Source organism: Pyxicephalus adspersus, chromosome 2, assembly GCF_032062135.1.
Source record: "Pyxicephalus adspersus chromosome 2, UCB_Pads_2.0, whole genome shotgun sequence".
NCBI lineage: Eukaryota > Metazoa > Chordata > Amphibia > Anura > Pyxicephalidae > Pyxicephalus > Pyxicephalus adspersus.
The window spans coordinates 25,184,151-25,208,228 of record NC_092859.1 but is presented as its reverse complement, the minus strand read 5'-3'; the positions used below and the strand labels follow the sequence as shown (position 1 = coordinate 25,208,228).

At 38.2% G+C, this 24,078-nt stretch overlaps 2 protein-coding genes across 5 annotated transcripts in view; one reads left to right on the top strand and one right to left on the bottom strand.

Moving 5' to 3' along the window:
* IQSEC3 (IQ motif and Sec7 domain ArfGEF 3) overlaps positions 1-8,760 on the top strand; it is a 67,407-nt gene extending 58,647 nt beyond the window's left edge. The window contains exons 13-14 of one of the 4 annotated variants that reach the window (XM_072400085.1): positions 183-226; positions 4,029-8,760. In XM_072400085.1, the coding sequence (XP_072256186.1) occupies positions 183-226; positions 4,029-4,412 (428 nt within the window). In that variant the 3' untranslated portion in view covers positions 4,413-8,760. The remainder of the gene's footprint in view (positions 1-182; positions 227-4,028) is intronic. The other 3 variants (XM_072400087.1, XM_072400086.1, XM_072400088.1) reach the window with 3 other exon arrangements.
* A 481-nt stretch (positions 8,761-9,241) lies between these two features.
* On the bottom strand, positions 9,242-23,800 carry LOC140323198 (sodium- and chloride-dependent GABA transporter 1-like). The gene is made up of 15 exons (XM_072400081.1): positions 23,643-23,800; positions 21,799-22,078; positions 20,996-21,127; positions 17,535-17,635; positions 16,950-17,059; positions 16,006-16,138; positions 15,661-15,795; positions 13,953-14,056; positions 12,661-12,785; positions 12,028-12,140; positions 11,787-11,918; positions 11,465-11,567; positions 10,561-10,661; positions 10,219-10,386; positions 9,242-9,659 (listed from the first exon to the last, which is right to left on the bottom strand). The coding sequence occupies exons 2-15, from the start codon at positions 22,067-22,069 to the stop codon at positions 9,552-9,554; spliced, it is 1,836 nt and encodes a 611-aa protein (XP_072256182.1). The 5' UTR covers positions 22,070-22,078; positions 23,643-23,800; the 3' UTR covers positions 9,242-9,551.
* Positions 23,801-24,078: the final 278 nt, after the last annotated feature.

Genomic DNA, 24,078 nt, shown 5'->3' with positions numbered 1-24,078 from the left:
TATCTATTGCTCTGTTTTCTTTCTGTCTCTTTCTTTCTTTTTTTCTTGTTCGTTCTTTCTTTTTTCTTCTCTCTCTCTCTTTCATCTTTCTCTCTCTCTCTCTCTCTCTCTCTCTGTCTCTCTCTTTCTCGCTCTCTCTTTCTTTCTCTCTCCTGCACCTAAGTTCACCTCATATTTTGAAGGTAAGCACGAGTCACCTGAGAAGGACACAGGAGGCGTGGTGGAGGTGAGTAGGGCTGTTACGCACCAGGGCTGTGACACCGACCAATCACAATGCTTCATCCTGCGCTGCTCACCCATCCCTCAGCTCAGGACAACAAACTAACACCCTGTGTGGCCAATCCTACTCCCATAGACACATGATGATGTAGTCACCCCATCACCCTCACAATGATCCTCATTAAAGTGTACCGGTTGCTTGCAAACAGTGGAAGCACCCATTTTTTCTGGAAATTTACATTCCTCATTATGATACTTAGGAAATCAAGACATTTTTTAGGAATGTAAATAATTTTTTTGCCTTCAGTCTGCATCACAAATACATGCTTGCCCTCCCATCTCCATCTCAAGAGCAGATATAGTACCCCCCCCCCCATCTTGACAATAATAAGTAAAAGCTATGTTTTCCCTTAAAGTACAATGACGTAAGAACCTTTCAGGCCATAAAGGCAATCAACAGTTCAAACAAGCTAAAACCTCCTCCAGGTACTATTTAGTACTCCAATGGAAAATTCCCAGCAGCCAGTAGAAGGCCACCCATTGCATTGTAGAATGGACAGTCTTCATGGGTGATGCTTAGTGCTCTGTCATTGTAAAGTTTGGCCACATAGAAAATGAAGATTACTAGTTGACGTATTCAAATCACTGCTGAATGGACTGTGGATTTAGAACTCAAAAACAATTTAACTGCTCAGTAAGCAGATACTGTGGCTTGCCTCTGTCCATCACCACTAATGTGTTCTAGGGTCTGGGATGAGGGCATATGGATAAAATATTTTAGGCTCTGATTTCCCCTTGAACCAAGGCAGTTGCCAGGAGGGCATTGTGATCTTAAGACTCCTGATCTGCTTTTTGTTTTAGATCAATGACTTTGAAAGCATTGAATCTATTGTATTAGCAGGACAGCAAGACATTTGCACATTTTTAAAAGAAGATCAGCAGTTGTTTCCCCCTTTTTTACCTTTAACAATGTCAAAACCTAAAGTTTTGATGCTGCCTTTAGCAGATACCATACATGCTCCTTTGTTGCAATTATTGCTTGTGCCAAGAAAATGGTTAACTCTACTGTAATAGAGTGACAGGTACACTTTAATTCCTAGTTCCTTTACTTTGCAGACCACAAAAGAGATTCCTCCCCAATTAAATTTTTAGATGATGGCCATTGTTTGCAGATTACATTGTTCAACAAAAATTTTCTTGCCAAACAGATCAGTCAGAACAGAAGTCATTTTATGTTATGCATAGATTGCAAATATGGTATTGGTTTTGCTAGATTGGCTTCAGTTTTTGAAATAATGACCTCAATAATAACCTCATAGAAAACTAATGAAACATGTAAATTAAGCCAAATAAACTAGATATGCCTATGTATACAAAATAACATTTTTGAAATATTTTATTTCTATATATATTTTATATTCAGTATATTTACAGAACTAATCACAAAGAAGTAATTGAAAAACTCAGTTTGTATGATTTCCTTTTATGCTGATGATCAGGACAATCACGTTGAAGGCTCCAGCAGTAGTCTGCCATCATGTGTCTATCCCATCTGCCCTGATACCTTTCTTCCATCTCCTTTATATCTTGATGGAACCTCTCCTCTTGTTCCTCACTAAAATCGACAAGGTTTTCTGGAAATTTTTGCAAATGGCTATGGAAATAGTGTACATTTATGCTCATAGTAGCACACACATTTTTAAAGTTTAAGAGCAAGTTTTGTACCAGTTCTTCATAATTTTGTGCTTTATGGTTACCCAAAAAGTTCTTGACAACCAAGACATAGCTGTGCCAGGCAGAAGCTTCAGTATCAGTCATGTAGCTTGTGAAATTTGAATCATTTATCAGTTTCCTGAATCTGGGGTCCATCAAAGATTCTTGCAGTACTCAATCCAGGGAAGATTCTACAAATATATTTGAAGCAATCACCATCCTTGTTCAGAGCTCTAACAAACTGCTTCATTAATCCCAACTTTATGTGTAGTGGAGGGAGAATGATTTTTTTCTTTGTCAATCATTGGCTTTTTAATGCTGTTCACTGCACCTTTTTTCATGTTTTCCCTTGGAGACCATGTCACTTTTTTCCAGAGATCCTGCTTTGCTCTACTATCCCACAAGTAGATGAAACATGGGTACTTTGTGTATCCACTTTGCTGTCCAAGTAGGAAGTTCACCATTTTTAAATCAACACATATGGACCATTGGTGTTCACGATAGTAAAGCTTTTGTAAGACTTTGGATATTTTCGTAATCTTCTTTAAGTTTTGTTGAGTGGCCAATTGGAATTGATGCATAGCAGTTGCCATTATGCAGTAAAACAGATTTCAAACATTGAGTGGAACTGTCTATGAAAAGCCGCCAGTCTTCTGCTCGGTATTCTGGTACTTCCATATGGGCTAGTAGTACCGGGATGTTACAACAGTACACAAAGTCTTCATCTTCACTGAAATATGGTAGAGGTGTCAGCTCTCATCCTATAAACTGTTATTTTAACTCCCAGTCTCAGACAGTTCTTTTCTTTTAGCCTGGATGCTAAAAGTTCAGATGCTTGTTTTGACAGACTAGGGTCATGTATAAAATCATTGAGCTCTTCTTGGGAGAACTGCTGGTTTGATGAAAGACTTCCTTCATATTCACTTCCACTGCTAACTCCTGGATTACATTTCAAACTCTGTATATCCTCCATGTCGGATACAGAAATATCAGGGAGTGTACTGAACACTGGTATGGGAACATCAGCACCATGCGGCACAGGTCGTCTTGCTGATTCCAAATCTGGGTACTCCCACTTGTTTTTCTTATAACAATTGAAAGCTTTTTCATTCACAGCACACAAATAACAATCATTATGATGATTTTTTGGGCTCTCCCAATACCAAAAGTACTCCAAATTTCAAACTTTTCAGTTTTCCATTTTTCCACTGATGTAGACACTATACACAAGTTTTGCATACCATATGGGGAGCCCAATACTTATCTTGGGCCTCCAGTTTATTACCAAAATATGCAAGATATGCTTGTTTCACAAATTCTGTAATGTTTATTCTCTGTTTTGGCTTAGAATATTCACCACAAATGAAGCAAAATACATTAGGGTAATGTAAACAATTTGTTCTTGGAACAAATCAACTTTCTGTAAAACAAAGAAAACGTATGAATAAAAAGAAGGCAAATGAAGGTTTCATGAAAATAATGCTACATTTAATATATAAAACGCAAAACATCGGTGTAAATAAAGATTGATAATAATATGCTGTGTTAACATTTGTTGTTGGTAAAATCGTCTATTCCGATTTCTGTTTCACAAGAACTAGAGCCAATTCAATGAAACTAATGTCATTTCTGGATTCAGTAGACCTGAAATACTCTAAATATATTGACAAATTTTTGGCAAGTGAAAATATGTTTTTTTGTTGAGCTGCGTTATCATAATTGTTATTATATACCAAAATGTTTGTGTTGTTTGATTTTAATTTTCCAGAGAACAATAACATTATGCAAGATTCTGCATAATATTTTGACAAATAATATTATCTTATTATAGGATTAAGCTATTTTACTGCTTATGGGGACAGGAAAAAATAGTGGTCTGCAATATGAATTTTGCATTATTTTCCAATGCAAAATTACATTTGAGGCTTTAGGCCCTGTAGTGATACCGCCAGCATGCCACCCGCCTCCCCTCCCAGGACACCTAGAGATTGTAGCCTATTAGGACTGTTAGCTTCTGGGGTTAAAGGGCAGCCAGGACTAGCACGTGGGAGATAGTCTTGTAACATTTAATGCTTCTTTGACTGTTTCTAAACTAGGTGTCAATTCACAACAGGCTTCAGACGTCCCAGCACAGCGGCCCCCAGGGGCCAGAGAATGGAGCTCCGGGCAGCACGGCTCCTAACGGGCAGCGGGAGGCTCTGCAGGCTGCCCCCTCCGACCAGCTCCTGCAGTGTCAGCAGATTGTCAAGGTGATTGTGCTGGACACACCCGGCCGGGCAACGTCCGCCCCTGACCAGACTGTCACCCGCTACCTGTCTGGGTCCTGCACCACTACTCCCTTGCGCAGTGTGGGAGGAAATGTCCACCAACCCCCATTACCCCCGCCACCACCCCCTTATAACCACCCACACCAATACTGCCCTCCTGGGGTCCTTCTTAGAGAACGCAGATATTCCAGTGGCTCCAGGAGTCTTGTTTAAGTAATGGGTCACTTAACGGTCTTCTAGGACTTATCTGCTTGCACACATACCAAACCTTGCACATCTATCACTTGCCCATACTCACTAAAACCTTAAGAGCACCCATCCTTGCACATTAGACATCCTTGCACATAATATAAAAATATGGTTGGACATTCACATTGATCTCATATATTCTCCTTAAAAGGGCATTTCTTGCACACTTATCCAACACCTTTTTTACCCCTTAAGAGTTCAGTTTGTGTATATTTAGTAGGTGTGAGCTCTCTCCACAATGATCAGCTTGTCCCAGACACATCCCCAAGTCGCTTCGTTTTGCCCTCCTGTTTCTTCCAACCACCTAAACCCGGGGCTCCTGCAAAAAAAAAAAAATGGCACGCCTGGATTTTGTGGCAACTTGCTTCTCCTCTCCACTCTTAGCTGAAAATGGATTGACCTGGGAAAGGTTTGCAGAAAAACAAAATTTCCAATTCTCTTTAACCTGGAATTAGACGACACAGTGACCAGCCAGAGAAACTACGGATTAGTGACCAAAACTACATGTGAAAAGGGGAAGAAGATGGACTACTTTGATGCATGTTTTGCAGAACTTCATCATCATTGTGGACATGTTAATATTCCTAGAATGACAATGCTTTGTGCAGTGAAAGATATACTGAAAAAGTGTTGCTGTCACAGGATAAGCAATTTTCACACGTTCATGGTGAGAAATTTACAAAGGCAGCTGCAGAGAATAGGAGTAGCATACAGGTATTTAGAACAAATGTACTGTCAAGTGCTCTGCACAATGTAGTCTTTTTTTAAAGGGAAACTATAGTGTCTTATCAGTGACTATACAATGTGCATTCATTTTACCTATAATTTATTTCTGACTATCCCCTATCTCCATATATAGGAAACAGGATTAGCATCTCTGTTTTAATAACTGCTATATACACACATTATTCATCTGACATCCATTGGATGTCTGTACAGGGCTTACAACTTTTAGGGATCCTTTTGTTTTTAGACAGTCAGAGCTGATCCACAAACTTGCACTGATATATGACTGGAGAAGCCATTCATCGCACTGTACTTAAGAAGCAGAACCTTCATATTTAATGAACACATTCTATTAAACAATTCATCACTGTAAAAACACTGTAGTTTCCCTTTAAGTGCAAACAAAGTTAAGTGAGGATGCAGAAAATTAAGGTGTTTATTGGTGGTTTTATGGGTTCAAAGAGCTTTTATGTGGCTGAGTTATATAGAACTTCCTTTTGGCTATTCTGGACCTGATACTCTGGCAAAAAAAAAAAATCCTACATTAGCCTCATTAAGTTACTCACTCTTTTAAATAAAAAAAAATGTAAAGCCTAAATTGTAAAGCAACAGGACACATAACAAGCAAACACACATAAATAGGAAAAAAACACTAAATGCGGGGAACGCTAAAATAAAAATTGTACCCTAAATACACCCCCATAATGCTAAAACTTTAAATAAAGAAAATCTTTTCAAAGCAAATTTTGTTCAGGGAGCTCAGCAAAGGTAATTAAAAGTATTTGCAAAATTTTGTCAACAGCCACATTGATAATTTAGAGGAAAAAACATTCATCCCTAATACTGAGGTTCGGTAATTATTTTGATGCAAATGTAGAAAAATGATAGTTGACTGCTAAAATAGCTAATTAAAAATTTTTTAGACCTTAACCTTTCTTCCCTATAGGTTGCCTTCACAAAATTGAACAAACATCACTTGCTTTGTAGCTTTTTTCCTCCTAAGGTTACAGGAAATTTTTACATTTGTGATCTCAATCCTGAGGGTCACATATACCTGCATGATGCAGTTCTCCCTTTCTTGATGATGTATTCATAAATGCACTGGTGGGAGCATGCACTCCTAAAAAGAACTGAACTATGGGGAAAAAGTACAATATTAAGTATTAATATTAATTTAGTATTGTTATTACATTTAATACCAATATGAAACAGGTAACCCAAATCAGCACTCCTGTAGCCCTAGCTCTAGGGCCCATGATCCCCTTATGGTCTCTCTTCATATGGAAAGTAGGAAAGCCAATGGTGACTATACATTTAACAGAATTATATAGCTTTTAGAAATTTAACATAGTTTCCCTACTAAGTAAATATTTTACTTTCTTAATGGGTAAATATCAGTTTACAAAGATGCAATTTACTATTTTGGAAAATATGACATCTCAGCCCATCAATCCCAAATGACTGGAGGTCAAAGAGTGAAGAATCCAGGATCTTAAAAAGTTTTAGGAGTTAACTGGTAAATCTGTGTTTGTAAGCATTAGCAGTATTTTTTTAATAATTTGTATTATAGGTTTACTAACCTAAAAAAAAATCTACTTCCATTTTCGCTCCTTAGACCCAATTACAATTGCCTGCAATACTCGCTGCTGTTGTTCCGCTATCAAGCCCAAAACAGCATATGTTTTTGGGGGCTTATACTATGCCAAGTACCGAAACCAACAACAACAAACCTAAATCCCTTCAGAATATCAGCAAATCTATAAGGCAGTTGTTAGGATAGAACTAGCAGAAGCCCTAAAAATAGCAACAGCGTACTTTGAACAGCCAAAATCTGTTTGCTTAATTCCATACAATCGCCTTCTGGAAGAGATTCATTACAGATGGGACTTGTGGACTAGACATCTAATGCACCATTTTGTGTTTGCTTTTTTTAAATTACACTTTAGTCTATATATGTTGGGCTCACTATTGGGATTCAGGGGCCAATTTATAATGGTTGATTCATACTTGATTCATCCACATGTGTTGCGCATTCCCAGTATTTTTTAAACACACAAGCCCCAAGGCTATGTACACGTCAGATGGGTATCGTCCAACTATCTCTTCGGGGCTAGTATCGGACAAGAATCTGACGTGTGTACAGCGGCCGACCGATGCCATATATGGATTTGTTCTGGCGGATGACCGATGAATGACGGCAATGCAAGTGAATAGAAGAAAGCGCAGCGGGGTGCCGCTCCGTAGTTCTCCCTCTATCTCTCTCCATAGAGCAGAATGGTGCTATATGTACAGCACTCATTCTTACATCGTCCAGTTGTTTGTCGTTGGAAAGGATCGTGAAAGATCCTTTCCAATGACAAAACTCTTAGGTGTGTACACAGCCCTATTCTAATTTCACACAAATGTCACAATTAAGAACAGCTAAAACATCTGCCCAGAGCCAGAAATACATGTGCATTATCTCATGTTGTGTATCTTTAATAGCACTTATAAGTATAGAAAAATACCTGTTTATCATCCTAGAAATCCAGAAAGCTTGCATCTGATAGGGGGCTGACACTCTGCTTCTTCTGCACTGAAATCCCAAGAAGTGTTGTCAGCTGCGCACAGTTCTTACAGGCGAACTATAAAACACATTAATGTTTATGTAAGTGGGTACGTTCTAAGCAGGAAGAAACTGGGCTAGGCTGACAATACTGCTTGAAATTTCAGTGCAGTGGAAGAACTGTTTTGTCGCCTGACTACAGGAAGTATAGAATTCACTGGATACCTGCTAAGATTATTAGCTATTTTCCAGTATATTTTGAAATGAACAGAACATGGGTAAATGTGCATGTAATGCAGAGATGTACTGATACTAAATAATACTTTAACCACAATTATCCCAACACACATGCATCTAATACATTTATTAATATAAAGCGCAAGTGAATTCATTGCCTATCTATCATTCCAGGACCCAGCATCACCAAATTATTATAGCTTTAGTCTTTAATAGATTTAATATATTTATGCTTTACTTAAGTTAAATAAGATATTGCTTAAAGTTTTATTCTGCAGTATTTATTAGCAAATAAATTTATTCTTTTTTTTTTTTTAGTGGAGTTGATGTTAGAGTATTATATTGGATCAAAAAAAAATCAGAAATGTATTTTAGAGAATTAAAGCCTTATTCCCTTAACTCTGAGTAACCTGTGGCTTACCAGTTGTGTTGAACTACAAGGTCCATTTCCCAGGGTGGTCAGTTCCCCCATGGCTGATAAGCTACTTGTTTTTAACCTTTGCTATACACAAGTGTATGTGATAGCACATTGCAAGTATTATAACCATCCTTCTGTTTTCTGGTTGTAACAAAGACTTTAGGTGGAAGGCTCAGTGAGTAAGAGCACATCATTGCCTGTTTCATGTTTACAACTGATAACTCAAAGCCCCCCAGCGGCACTGGGGTGGAGAGGGGGTGGTCCGGGCGGACTGTGTGGACATTTAATTAAGTACCCAGACACCTGTAAAATTTTGTAATTGACAAAAAAGTGAATATTTTATCTGTTCTATAGAAATCTAGATATTATATGAGATGTTGCCTCTGTTTATCGAGTCTCTTGTCTGTTTTTGTGATGGGGGAACATATTTAGGGTTTCTATGGTTCTTTTTTCAGCATTTCAGATAGTCAAAAAGAAGGCAAGCTGTGATAAGGTTGCCATGTATTTTAAAACCAAATTAAGACCAAAAACATTCTTTTCATTTTGGATAAAATAGTAATACAGAAATGTAAAGGGAACACAGACAGCAAGAGAAACCTGAAAAAGGTCTAGAGTGCCACTTTACAAAATACATTTAACCCTCATTTCTGCTGCAGTCTCCTAATTATAATTATTTGTAGCAAGGAAACTACTGTAGTTGTGCTTGCTTTTCATAGTGGTAGTGCTGCTGGGCTAGTAAGGTGTGACAGACAGGATCTGCTGTCTATCAGCACTTTTTATCAGACTGGTTTAAAATCGATTTTTCTGTATTTACAGCATTTCTAAAAGCATATAACATGGGAAAAGTAGCATGTTTTTATAGAGATGTACTAAATATCTTTTTTATTTTAGCCACACATATACTTTAACCACAGGAAACAAAATTATAAGTACAGAACATGTATCATCATTTTATTTAGTGTTTACCATAAATTACAGAAAAAAATCATAAAAAGATCCATTCAGAGGGTGATGCTGTAAGGCACTCAGGTAGGTCATATCCTAACATAATTCAAGATTTTATCTGCCACCTTCACTACACAGTGATCCTCATGCCGAGTCCTGAAAACTAACGAAAAGGAAAGAATTGGTGGGAGAGCATATGTAAGGGGCACATTGTATGATGATGGTCTGAAAATCACACTCCCGGGGTGTCTCTGGAGCTCCCATCTAGGCTGATCCTGGGGCGCAACCCATTCTTTTGCATCACTCGCTCCATCTGGGGCTTTGTCATATCGAGGAGTCGCTGGGTGACAAAGAAAGGTTTGCAGCTTGAGATCTCATACATATACACCATGGTATACACCATATATACAATAGTAATGGCTGAAATGATAATGTTCCTGGCTGACTGTTCACAAAACTGAATTGATCACTAAGAAGGTGTAGGTGCACAAACATGTAATTGCCGTATGTGTGTGTCTTCAAATATCCCCCTATACTGGAAGTCTAAACTCGAGCACATTTGGGGCTGCTCCATACAAACCCTGGGGGGGGGGAGTATTTTAGGACCTGAAATGCATTTTATATATATATATATATATATATATAATGCATTTCAGGTTCTAAAATACTCCTCCCCAGGGTTTATATGGAGCACCCTCAAATTATATATATATGCAGTGGCCTTGTGATAATTAGAATAATTAAAATTCATGTTAGTGGTCACTAGGCATACAATGTGAACACTTGTCTTGCTCTTGTTAGGTAACATCTTTTTCCTGACAACTAACTGCTAGATATTGTTATCTAACTGGTATTGGCAATATGGCAATAAAAACAATGGTAGAGGTCAGTGTCTTTACCTGGCTTAAAGTGCCAGAGGAAGTGAGGAACAAGTACAGCATATAACTGGGTATCAGCACCATCGACGACAGAGCCATAAGCCAACCAATGCCCTGACCCCATGTGGGGTACACATACCGTCCCAGGGTGAGGGGTGTCATCTCCACAGCACTGAATATGAAAACACCCTGTGTGGTGAGAGATACATAAGATAAGAAAATACATATCTGGATGGTCCCAGGCAGAGCACAGTGAATTGGCTAACAGAGGAAATGAAAAATTACACAGGAATGAAAAGAACTTCTGGGAAAGTAGTGGCCGTTGTAACTTTAAAACTCATTGCTTACAAGTGTGATCCTTACCAGACAGACAAAGGGAGTGAAATAAGCCCAGCAGAGTTTCCACCAAGAGCATGGCTGGTACCCAATCATTTCTTCAATGTCCTGGTAGAAGCGGTCAACACCTGCAACAACAGAAGATACAAGCTTTAAAGTTACCTGACTATTCTCACAGGTGCTCTACCTGTCTTACACCTATAAATCAGAAGTTTCTGAAGTGTCGCAGCCAGATTGTGCAGAATTTGTTATGGGTTCTCCAAGTAGCAGGGGTATACCTAGAAACCAATAGGCTCCCCAGCAAAATTTAAACCATTGCTAGGATTGTAAAAGATCTGGATCACCCAAAAGGAAATAATGATACAATGCACATAATATGCCAGCATGAATTGTGGGTATTGCCATAATGTAAGGCTAGGATTTATAGGGATATAGTTTCATAAACCCTGAGCCTACTCCGATCTGAGTCAAGAGTGTGTAACACAGAGAGTAAAGGGGTTAAAACTGTAATGTACAATTATCACATAAAAAGAACCCAATGTGCTGTAAAGAGAAGCGGAAAGGGATCTGAAAACTGTATTACATTATTACAAATATATAGCATGATGCTGTGCATCTTTCATTCTGTTCTCTCCCATAATGCTCGATGAATCTATTTCTGGTTAAAGCCCTACCCTAGCCAAAACATTTTTTTAGTTTTTGTTATAGTGTGGATGGCTTTAACACCATGACATTTTTATTGCCTGGGTATACAAGAAGAAAAGCTCCAAAAGCAGAATATTTATTTGCAATTTAGTTCTATTTGGGTTACTATACCACAAGAAGCCAGCAAATTTTGGGGGTTCAAAAATTCCCCCTATTATAAGTTTATAGTTCCAAGGAAATTTTTGCCCCAGCACAGTTCTTTTTGGAAATATTAAAGACGTCTTACCATAACACCATGATATGGACACTGTCTCAAAAAATACCAGGAAGAGGAGACACGTTCCGCTGGCCGAGTAATAGTCAAACAGTTTGAACACGTAGATTCCACCCTGGAAGGGGGCAGAGATATAAATATATTTCCAAACTTTATTGGCAGGTTTTCTCATTACATATTCCTAATGTTGCTTGGTTCTCAGTCCAGTTCTATGGCACAGATCAAACTAAGTATACATAAATAATTTTCTGTTTGGTCATCACATGTTCTGTAATGTGTGACGCTCTCACAAATAATGTATTTATGTGACACCGAGTACTGAACAGAGGTGTACCTGGGTAATATTGGAGAGGCCGATAATGAAGGAAATGGCACAGACAACTGCAATAAAGATCTTTTTCCTGCTTCTCAAAAGTTGCGGATATTCATCCACCAGGGCGGTAATAAAACCTTCTACAGTGCAGAACTTAAAAAAAGAAAAAACATTCTGGAATGATATTCACCAAATACAGGTAACAACTGTGTACTACCAACAATAAAGACATCAAATTATCATCTGTAGGAACGTTTTTTACCTGACTGTCCAATCCTAACATCACCAGCATAGAGAAGAAGAGGATGGACCAGACGGGAGACATGGGGAGTTGAGTGACCGCCTGTGGGTAGGCCAGGAATGCCAGTCCAGGTCCTGTAACCAACAGAGGGAAGCACAAAATAGCAGAAAAAAAACAAGTAAAGATAACATTAATAGCCCAATAAATAGCAAAGCAAAACCACTCATTGCTGCAATATTCAGTTTCGATGGGATTTTTCCTCCTGGTCAGCACCATTCAACCCATATTCTCTAAGCCCAGGTCATCCTGGTCCTGCCCCAGTCTGTAAATCTACAGTGAACGGAGACACACACAGTGATCTCCCTGTGCTTTCTTCTACCAAGATGCTTATTGGCAACACATTAACTAATTGGTACCTTATTCTGTTCAGCCCTCTCCCAGCCCACGCCCTGCTATACAAGAAATTCTAAAAGCTAATACCAGGTCAAATCCTGAATTCATTTGGACAGCCCTAGTTGGATACTTATTAAAAACCACCACTTTATATTTACTCATCTCTGTCAACCAATGCAGAAACCCTTTGAGCAAAGCTTGACTCTTCCAAAGATACATCTTATTAAGCTATAAAGAAATCCCAGATATAGAAGTCCTTACCAGAAGCTGCCAACTCCTGGATGGGCTTTTTGGTGATTTGTGACATAAAGCCAACAATGGAGAAAATAACAAAGCCAGCAAACATGCTGGTGAATGAATTAATGCCACAGACGATGATGGAATCTCTGGAAAAAAAGAAGAAAGAACAGTGATAAAGTGATATTTAGAGCTGTGTATGGGTGGTGTTGAGTTTCTACAAAGTGCTGAGAGGTTGTGCTATCTGTTTTTATTATACATGGGTTAGGACTACCAAATAACCATCAGGAACAAGGTAGCAGAGTGAGCTCTACAATGGCATTTTCTTGATGGTCAAACCTGACCATCGTGTGATTAGACATTGGACTTTTATAGGACTATTGGAAATAAGTGAATTGGTTGGATGTTTTATTATTTTTTTTATATGTATTATGCCAAATGAGTGTTGTACCAATTAAGCCTTGTTTTACTACAAGACATGCCTTAAAACTGACGGTTAACTAAGGGAAAGCTCTACCAGTAACCTTTCCCAGAAAGACTGAGCACCTTTGGGTAATTAGAACCTGCAACATTAGAGTCCATGGCTGCAGACTAAACTACCATTGGAAATGTTGAGTTAACTCCACCAGTGTATTCCACAAGGCAGCACTGGGAACCTCTTGGTAGATTATGGTGAATCATTGGCACTGCTTATCAAAAAGTCAGAAATAACATGATTTATGTAACCTGGCTTTGGGGAGTCCTAATGTACCCAAAAGTCATTTAATGGGTTCAGTGGTTTTTATCCATGCCCAATTCTGTGGATAGTTCTGTGGTGCTAAACAAGTTACAGGTCCACCTAATGTGTTAATTGTTTCTGCTTTTCTAATCAATGTCAATGGGAATGCTAATTAAATTTCAAACAGTGTAAAGCAGGTCAAAAGCAAGTGAAGAACCTGTAATGGTCTCAAAAGCGTCTCAAACTGATTTTAGATGCATGCTGAATGCACCTGTAAGCATGCTCCATTCAGCCATCCACAAAGATGATGAATCTGGTATTGGGATTTTTTGGAGGCTGCCACTAATTTACTTTCCTTTTAACAATGTTTGTTCTTTGATTCAATGCTTTGAGACACTGACCTGGAATAAATATGCAAAACAAGAGTTCTGAACTTTCTTTGATGTCTGTAGTTGCATGTTTGTTCCTGGGAACAATTACAAGGCATTGAAGCTAGAGAGATACAGCACCTAGAATGTTTAGGAGATCAGCCTTAGAAGCCTCTCTTGGGAGATTTAATACTGCATATTCTGAATGAGCAGAACGATCCCACTGGTACCTGTAGACATTATTGTGGAAGGAATTATAGCTTCCCAGAGCAATCAGAGATCCCAGACCAAGGCCATAGGAGAAGAAAATCTGTGTCGCTGCATCCATCCAGACCTAAAAAAAGAGAAGCATGTTAATGTAAATCTATTCCACATTTTCCTGATTTACTCCTATGCAAATCACACTTGTCTAGCCATTCCAGACATTCTTAGCCAACTTTCCATCACTGAAATAATCAGATGGATCAAGGCAGCCAACGTTTTATTCAATATCTATAGGTTGTGTTGATCAATTCAATCCTATTTGGAGTGTTAGAATCTTGCTATGTATATGCCCAGTAGGGTAGCCTACAACCATATAACTGTAGTGATGAAATCTTGCACCCTGTAAGGAGGTGACCAGACTTCTTTATAGATGACAAGGAGATGTCCTTAAGTGACTGATGGTGAGAAGCTTAAAAAAAGCTTAAAAAAAAGAATATTGCTTTGACCTGTATCAACCCAATGACACCCTAAGAGGTTTCTTCTGCCAAATTGAGTCTACTATGGCTGCTTATAAATAGCTTATTACTTCTGGGAAGTTACTGCCAGCTGCTGCTGGATTATTATTCATGTCCAGGGGTGTGCAGACACACATTTAAGTAATATTTAAGGCTGGCATCCCTGAATTCTTTTTGCCATTTCCTCCAGGATACCCAATAAAGCAATAATCAGGATTAATTAGAAGGGTGCAGTTTTGAATTTGATTTGACAGATCATTTTTAATTTAATATGTTGTGGGGAGGGTTGAAACTCCTGACAGATATTCGATGCTAAAGTTAAGAAATAATCGATGTGAGGTACAGACTAAAGTTATGTAAGCAGGTCAGATAATCATCGCCCAAGACAAAGCATCATAGGGCAAAAATCTGTTTAAAACAGTACCCTGATTGTACAGGACCGATTGTTATTATTAATAATAATAATTATAAACAGTAAATATATAGCACCAACATATTATGCAGAGCTGTACAACAAAATATGGGCCAACTCATGAATGACTGTTGGGAACAGCCACTTCTTTCCTATGGAGGAGATTACATTGGTGCCGCTCGCTCATCCTCCTTAGAACAAGAACAGTGCTGTGTGTACTTGTACTATTATGTACTACAGTGCTTATTCATTCATCCGTCACTGGAAATTTTTACAAGAGACTGTTCAAGGGACAATTCTCTGAAGTCCAGCAGACTCTTGTTTATAGAGCTTAGGATAAAAATGCAAAATTAGCAAAACCTTTTCTAAACAAATTGAATAGAAATAGCTCTGATTTATAAGAAAAGGAATGTCAGCAGGCAGATATATTTAACAACAATTGAATCCATTTTTATATATTTCCAACACATCTCGGGGTCTAAGTTTCTATTTTGAAGGATACTAACAGTTATTATAACTCAGCAGCAAATAAATATTTATAGTATAAGTATTATAAACATAAAGATAAATCCTAAAATATGGTATTGCTAGCCCTGAAGAAGGGGGGTCAGATCCTGGAAATGTGTCGGTTGTCTGTGGAGCTTCATGTTTATTGTTATCTGTGTCATTTTGAGGAGGTTCATTTGGCTCTGTAAAGCTTTTTTTCAATATGCATGCCTAGAAAATAAACAATACTAAACATAAGAAAAAATGCATTGGTGGGTTTATGGGCATAACCACATAACAACAGGACATAGTGTAACCTACTTCAGATTTAGAGAGTTTGGTGAAGTCGGGGGTGATATAGAATCGGATGCCATCTATGGCTCCGGGAAGGGTAATCCCACGGAAGAAGAGTATCACCAGCATGAAGTATGGGTAGGTAGCTGAGAAGTAGACCACCTGCAGAGCAAAGAACAAAATGTAATAATAACTTTGAAGAATGGTTGACTTTTACCTCTTAGGAAAAAAAAGTGAATCAATCCAATGAGGATACAATAGAAAAAAGCAATGAAAAAAAGAATGAAGAAGGTCATCTTCAGTATTTCTCCACAGAGAGGTTATCTTTATCTAAACCTGACAAATTTAGACAATGTCACCCCTGTACTGTACCTTGCCAGTCCACTCCACCCCCTTCCAGATGGAGAAGTACACCATGACCCAGGAGAGTGCCAATGTGCATGCCAGCGGCCAGCGGATAGTTCCAGGCTCACCCAGACCGCCTGTGATCTGATGCATGTTCCTCCTGTATAGTGAGTGCAAAACATGAATAAATATAAAGAATAGAAACTGACGTGTTAAGAAATAATACTTGTCCCCTTACTTTCTATGTGACAATGTTCAGTAGTACAAACAGAGAGGAGAACCTCCCCAGTGGGAACACTGACAGTAATAAAACCAACAGAGGCTCCAATCCAGGGGTGTCAAACTCTGGGCCACGGACCAAATCTGGCCCTCAAAGAATTCCCGAAAATGAACTACATCTGGCCCGCCCGCGTTACCACCTCACATCATCATTTTCAATACATGCAATACATAGATATTATTCCAGTACACCCATCATGTGACATAAAGCCTATGCAAATGATCACATGGTGCCTGACTACCAGGGGCATTGTGTTTGTGAAGCATCGGCCATTGTTGTCACCATCAGAGAACCCTCCCTGAGAGTTACCATCTGCCCATTGCTGGAATGAAAGTTCAGCAGCACTTAATGCAACAATGGATGAAGAAAAAGTAAGAAAAGTAAGAAAAATGTATTTTTAAAAATTTTTGTCCTTGTCAAAATATATAACCAGTACAGGAATCTAAGGGAAATCTCCAAGTGGTATTCCAACAACCAACAAAAAAGATTTCTCTCTCTTACTGTGCCGTCATCAGAAACTTTCCCTTACTTGCTATTTAATTAACAACATTGTCACTGAAACAGGAAGTGAAGAGAAATCTCCTCAATTGTTTATTGCTGCCATTTTAATGAGACCGCAATGCTCAATCACACATGCTGAAAGCTGTTCTTAGTATTCTCACACTTGATGTAAGGTATTAGCAATACTTACTCCCAGAACTCGGTGACAGTGCTGGTCAGGTTGGTGGTGTCATTCAGTGAATAGTTGGAAAAACATCGCTCGGTGTTCCAGCTGTTGTCACAGCTCTGCCATGGCAGGGTCTACAGAGGGCAGAGGGGAACCAGTGAAGTCTTTATAATATCCTTACCCCACCAACAGACAAACTCTGAGCTGTCACCCAAGTAGCACTAAAAGTTAAAAGTTTAACTAAAAATTTAAAAATTGTGAGCAGGCAGGTTGTTTATTGCAAATAGAATGCACAAATTCTCTTCTGCAATTATTTACCTGCCTGCTAACAATCTTTTGTTGGATCCTGGTATAGAAGGCTGCTGGGGATTAATTAACTCCAATGTGCCCGGTCAATCAGGATCCCAAAACTGGAGACAGACCAGGGGAAGACATTGGGGTCAGCAAAGGAGCAGACATAGCCTATCTATTCTGTAATAAAGAACCCGTCTGCTCGCAATTTTTTATTTTTAAATTTGAGTTCCGCTATAAATATTAGCATTGGCTTGAGTGACAATTTATACTGTATACCTTGATAATAATAACAAGAAATAAGTGTTTTCTACTTACCGAGGAGAAGGAATTGAAGAGATAGTACAGGGCCCAGGCAATGATCACAATATAGTAAATATTAAGCCAAAATGACAGCACGACTGCGGCCATGCCAACCCCTGGAATGGAAGTATAGTAAGTGACAGGTAATCTTAATAAAAAAGAATATTGTAGTAATATTAATAAAATTACCTCAATGTGTAACTTATAGCTACCTACAATGATATCTCTGATATCCCAAATCATCATTGAAACTATACATTTTGATGATGAATTAAACCAACTGCATGCAAAAAAAACACTTGTGTGAATGAAAGTTTCAGACATTCCCCCATTTCTTTAGACCATTGTATTATGCTCATTCCTTGTCTTTAGATAGCATGGATTGGGGCTGTGTTTAAAAGCACAGATTGCGGACCTAACATGCCATCCTAGGGTTATTGGCATCACTTCTATTTTGTCTAGCTAAATTATTAACATAGCAAGGATAACATCAATAATACTTATAAAATATATAATGATTGTTTTAGGGCTTGCTCCATGACACGTTCCCCCTCCAGAAACAAATGTGTTAATGCTGACTGTACTATCTTACATATAGATCTAAAATTATATTACTGGAGTGCTGGACCCATGTGTGAGTGTTTGTTTGCTTTTTTAAGGCAGCTTAAAAAATGTACTGGACTGGAAAGAGAGGTCTGAGCAAAACTTGTTTTGGCAATCTTGGAGCAATTGCTAAATCAGAGTCTGGAGAACACCTGGTGCTATCATCAAATTTCAGTCTCAGGTTTGAGTATATTTAGACAGACCATTTCTTTATGTTAAAGAGGAATTAAAGGAATAAAAATGAGAACCCAAAAAAGTTAGTATTTAAAAAAAACTGGAGCTATATGTCATCATTTTTCCCAGATAAATGATGACCAGCATCATTCAACCCATTTCCTCTAAGCCCAATGTGTCATGGACCTGCCTGCCTCCAATGTGCCTATTATATTTGCCTAGAGCTCAGTTTAAAGCCCTGAATGGAAACCATTGAACCCGTCTTTTTCCCCTACCTCCACTTTCAAGGCATTGTTTTTTTTCCATAACTATGTTGATGAATACAATTTATCCAGATTCAACAAAAAGACTTTTTTTTACCTTGCCAAGATTTTTGTAATATATTTAGTGTATTTCAGGTCTGCTGAATCCAGAAATGACATCAGTTTCATTGAATTGGCTCTAGTTCTTGTGATACAGGAATCAGAATAGACAATTTTGCCAACAACAAATGTTAACACTGCATAATAATATGAATCTTTTTTTACAGCAATGATTTGCATTTTATATAATAAATGTAGCATTATTTTCATAAAACTTTCAATTACCTTCTTTTTATTCATACATTTTCTTTTTTTACAGAAATGAGTTCTTTAAGAAGAAGTTGTTTAAATGACCCTAATGTATTTTGCTACATTTGTGGTGAATATTTTCAGCAAAAACAGGGAAAAAAACATTACAGAATTTGTGAAACAAGCATATCTTCCATAGTTTGGTAATAAACTGGGGGACCAAGATAAGTATTGGGCTCCCCATATGGTATGTAAAACTTGGGTATAGTGTCTACGTCAGTGGAAACATGGAAAACTGAAAAGTTTGAAATTTGGTGTACCTATGGTATGGCGAGAGCCCATAAATCATCATAATGATTGTTATTTTTGTGCTGTGAATGTAAAAGGTTTCAATCGCTATAAGAAAAACAAGTCGGAGTACCCTGATTTGGAATCAGCAAGACGACCTGTGCCGCATGGTGCTGATGTTCCCATACCAGTGTTCAGTACACTCCCTGATATTCCTGTATCCAACATGGAGGATTTACTGGGTTTGGAGTGTAATCCAGGAGTTAGCAGTGGAAGTGAATATGAAGAAAGTGTTTCATCAATCCAGCAGTTCTCCCAAGAAGAGCTCAATGATTTATTATGTGACCTAAGTCTGTCAAAACAAGCATCTGAACTTTTAGCATCCAGGCTAAAAGAAAAGAACTGTCTGAGACTGGAAGTTAAAATAACAGTTTATAGGACAAGAGAGCTGACAATCCTACCATATTTCAGTGAAGATGAAGACTTTGTGTACTGTTGTAACATCCCGGTACTACTAGCCCATATGGAAGTATCAGAATACCGAGCAGAAGACTGGCGGCTTTTAATAGACAGTTCCACTCAATGTTTGAAATCTGTTTTACTGCATAATGGCAACTGCTATGCATCAATTCCGATTGGCCACTCAACAAAACTTAAAGAAAAATATGAAAATATCCAAATAGTCTTACAAAAGCTTTGCTATCATGAACACCAATGGTCCATATGTATTGATTTAAAAATGGTGAACTTCCTACTTAGACAGCAAAGTTGATACACAAAGTACCCATGTTTCATCTGCTTGTGGGATAGTAGAGCAAAGCAGGATCTCTGGAAAAAAGTGACATGGTCTCCAAGGGAAAACATGAAAAAAGGTGCAGCGAACATCATTAACAAGCCAATGGTTGACAAAGAAAAAATCATTCTCCCTCCCACTGCACATAAAGTTGGGATTAATGAAGCAATTTGTTAGAGCTCTGAACAAGGATGGTGATTGCTTCAAATACGTTTGTAGATTCTTCCCTGGATTGAGTACTGAAAAATTAAAAGCGGGAATCTTTGATGGACCCTCAGATTCATAAACTGATAAATGATTCAAATTTCATAAGTTACATGACTGATACTGAAGCTTCTGCCTGGCACAGCAATGTCATGGTTGTCAAGAACTTCTTGGGTAACCATAAAGCACAAAATTATGAGAAACTTGCTCTTAAACTTTAAAAATGTGTGTGCTACTATGAGCATAAATGTACACTATCTCCATAGCCATTTGCAAAAATTACCAGAAAACCATGGCTATTTCAGTGAAGAACAAGGAAGAAAGGTATCGGGGCAGATGGGATAGACACATGATGGCAGACTACTGCCGGAGCCTCCAACGTGATTGTCCTGATCATCAGCATAAAAAGAAATCATACAAACTAAGTTTTTCAATGCCTTCCTTGTGATTAGTTCTGTAAGTATACTGAATATAGAATATACTCACGTTAAGTATTTAAAAAATATTGTATACATAGGCATATCTGGTGTATTTTTCTTAATTTTCATGTTTCATTAGTTTTCTATGAGGTTATTATTGAGGTCATTATATCAAAAACTAGAGCCAATCTAGCAAAACCAATACAATATTTGGAACCTGAGCATCAAACATAACCTAAAATGACTTTAATCTGTTTGGCAAAAAAATGTTTGTTGACCAGTGTAATATTTTCTATTTCTGCAAACAAACCTCATTATATGGATATCTTGGCTTTTGCATATGACATTTCAAATTGCCAAAAATTATTTTTCCAGTAAACTTTACAATCAATGCTCATACAATAACTATTCTGAAAGTGACCACTCTTAACATGAAAACCGTACCTTTGAACATTGGGGCCAGTTTCCATACCCCGAGGCCTCCAATAGATGTGAATTGTCCCAGTGATGTCTCCAGGAAGAACAGCGGGATCCCAGCAAAGACCAGCGTCAGGAAGTATGGGATAAGGAATGCTCCTGGAATAAATGCAGACACAGCAAATTGTGAGCAGGAGAAAGCTAAAATATGTGTTAAGGCAGAACTATTGTGTGCAGTAGGAGGGGAAAAAAGCTAAACTCATGTAAAAGCAATTGTTCTTTTCTTATTTATTTGAGATATTATTGTTCTTTAATTATTTCATTTTTCTTCTCAGTGCAATTATTTAGCAAAGAATAAGTGTAAAGAGATTCTCCAAAAACTAACTTGATAACTGTGCTGTTTGATAAATTGAAAGGGGGATATAAATGGGGATGTGGGTTGTTACAGCAAACATAGTCATTGTTACATAGTCAAGTCGAAAAAAAACCAAAAGTCCATCAAGTTCACCTGCTAGGGAAATAAACATATCCCAGATAAAAACCCTATAGGAATAGTTGATCCAGAGGAAGGCAAAAAAAACCTCAATTCAATTTTCTCCAACAAAATCCTTCCCGTTCCTGTGAGGAAATGGGATATTCCCAGGATCAGCAGTCTCTGTTATCTTTACTTTAAAACTTTAATACCCAGGTATACTCTGTGCTTCTAGAAATTGTTCAGCTTTTTCCTAAAGCAATCAATAGTAGTTGCTAAAACTACTTCCTGAAGGATGGGGTTTATAAATGGCTGGAACTCAGTGAATGTAAAATATAGGGAGCTAATTTCATCTCACCTCCTCCATTTTTCCCACACAAATATGGGAATCTCCACACATTTCCCAATCCGATGGCGTACCCCACACAGGACAACAGAAAGTCAAATCTCCCCTTCCATGTTCCACGGTCCTCTGAGTCTGATTTCTTCTTGGCATTTGCTGGAGCTGAGCAGTGAGTTTCTATGGGCAGAGCCTGGCGGACCTCACTTGGTGAAGTCAGCTCCACAGAGTCACAATCGATTTTTCCCATTTTGATCCAATAAGAAGATTCTTTAGAAGGAAGAATCATGAGACACCGCTGTTGAGATAAAATGAATGATTTATTTTGAAGGAGATCTAAACCCAGTCACGAACATCTCAAAGTTTAATATGTTAATGTTTTCTTTCTTTTAAAATCTACAGCTTTTCTGTTCAAAGTAGTGATCCTGCCATGCCGCTCCTCTTTCAGGCCATTCCAGGTATGAGTTCAGATCTAGCTACCAATGGTGTTGCTGTTTGGTCACTCAGACACATGGACCCCGGCTGGGGATTGCAGCATATTGTCATACCAATACACATTGTAAAGGCTTGGTTCTTCATAGAACCAAGAAAAGCGACCCAGAGCAGCGATGCAGCTCTGGTAACAATGAATCTGATATCATCCACAGCATTCCACTGTAATGCTAATGATGACCCTTTTATTATTATCTTGTATTATTTTTGTATATAGCGTCGACATATTACGCACCGCTTCACAAAGTCCATGGTCATGTCACTAGCTGTCCCTCAAAACAACTCACAATCTAATGTCCCTACGATGTCATTAACACAAAATAAGACCAATTTTCAGGGAAGCCAATTAAGCTAACTGGTTGTTTTTTGGAATATGGGAGGAAACCCACAAAAACATGGGGAGAACACGGAAACTCCATGCAGATAATGTCCTGGTGGAGATTTGAACCTGTGACCTAGCACTGCCCCGACTTTATACCAGCATTTATTGCAAAATAGATCAAGCCAACTTTTCTTTCACATCAATGAAATATATTAATAATAATAATAATAAGAACTTCTGGTGGTAGCTTTCCTTGACCTGTATGATCCAATAAATTTGATTAATATTGTTGGAAAACCTCTAATTTGACCATAGCCCATCAAATAGTCCCTAATACCAAACCTAACCCCTAAAGAGGGAAATCTTCCAGTGGGGATTCTTGTTCCATTGACAGATTTTCCCACAACTAACCTGTTATTTCCCCAGGAATATCATTCAAATGCAACACAGACAGGAAAACCTACCTTCCATGGGTTCTTCTAATCACTCCCTACTCACTCCTAAATTAAAGCACATTTTGATAAAGATTTGTATTTGCACTTTTTCTTGAAAGCAAAGCTTCACTTCAAACATTTACTAAACAATAGCAATGTTATAATTCAAACTCGTATGTGAAAGAACAGATAGTGGTAAAAAATAAAATGTTTTTGATTTGCTATAAAGATTATTTCAGAGTCATTTAAGGCTAAAAAAGTCCAGACTGCAATGTCCTTCATTTACAAGACAAGAAGTCAAATTTGATAGTGGGGAAACATCTATCCCCAGAATGAAAATCTAGAAATACCTTTTAAAACTCTCCTTAGCCCCCCGAGGCCACAATGGAAAATACAATGTACCCCGGGATTTTTTTTTATCCTGGACATTTCTTTATATGGGCAAAGGGTACAAACTCGTGCAATCTGTGCCACAGTTATTGTTCCAGCTGTTCATATTATATCTAAGAGAAGTTCCAAGAGATTTATTTTCTTTTCATCTTTATGTCCCTATATCTAAATCTGAGAGACCTAATGACCCTTCAATAAACAAGATGGCATCGCTTTCACCTTACCTTGAACTGCTCCTTCACCTGTCATGCCATTCACTGATGCCAAAGCGGTTGCCCACCAGCGTTCGGTTCCTGTGTGCTGTCACCACGCCCCTCTCAATCATTATCTCATATATTGATTGGGTGTTAATGAGCTTCAAGTTTATGTCCAATATAATCACCATCAAGCCAAGCGTCAGAGCTTCTCCATACAATGTCCCCGAAGGACAGTGATTTATCTCTGTGAGGGCCGGCTATATATTTTACAACTCTTCTTGCTTCAGATTGTCTTCTCTTCTATGACATGGAAAACAATTTGGAAATGGTCATACTGAGTCAACAGGAAAAGTTTTTCTGGTCTTTGGTGGGTGATGTGTAGTCCTAAATAGAAACAAATGTTTCTGTTTAGGGGTAAGGTTGGCCAAAGGGTTCCTCAATGGGCCTGATTTATTAAAGCTCT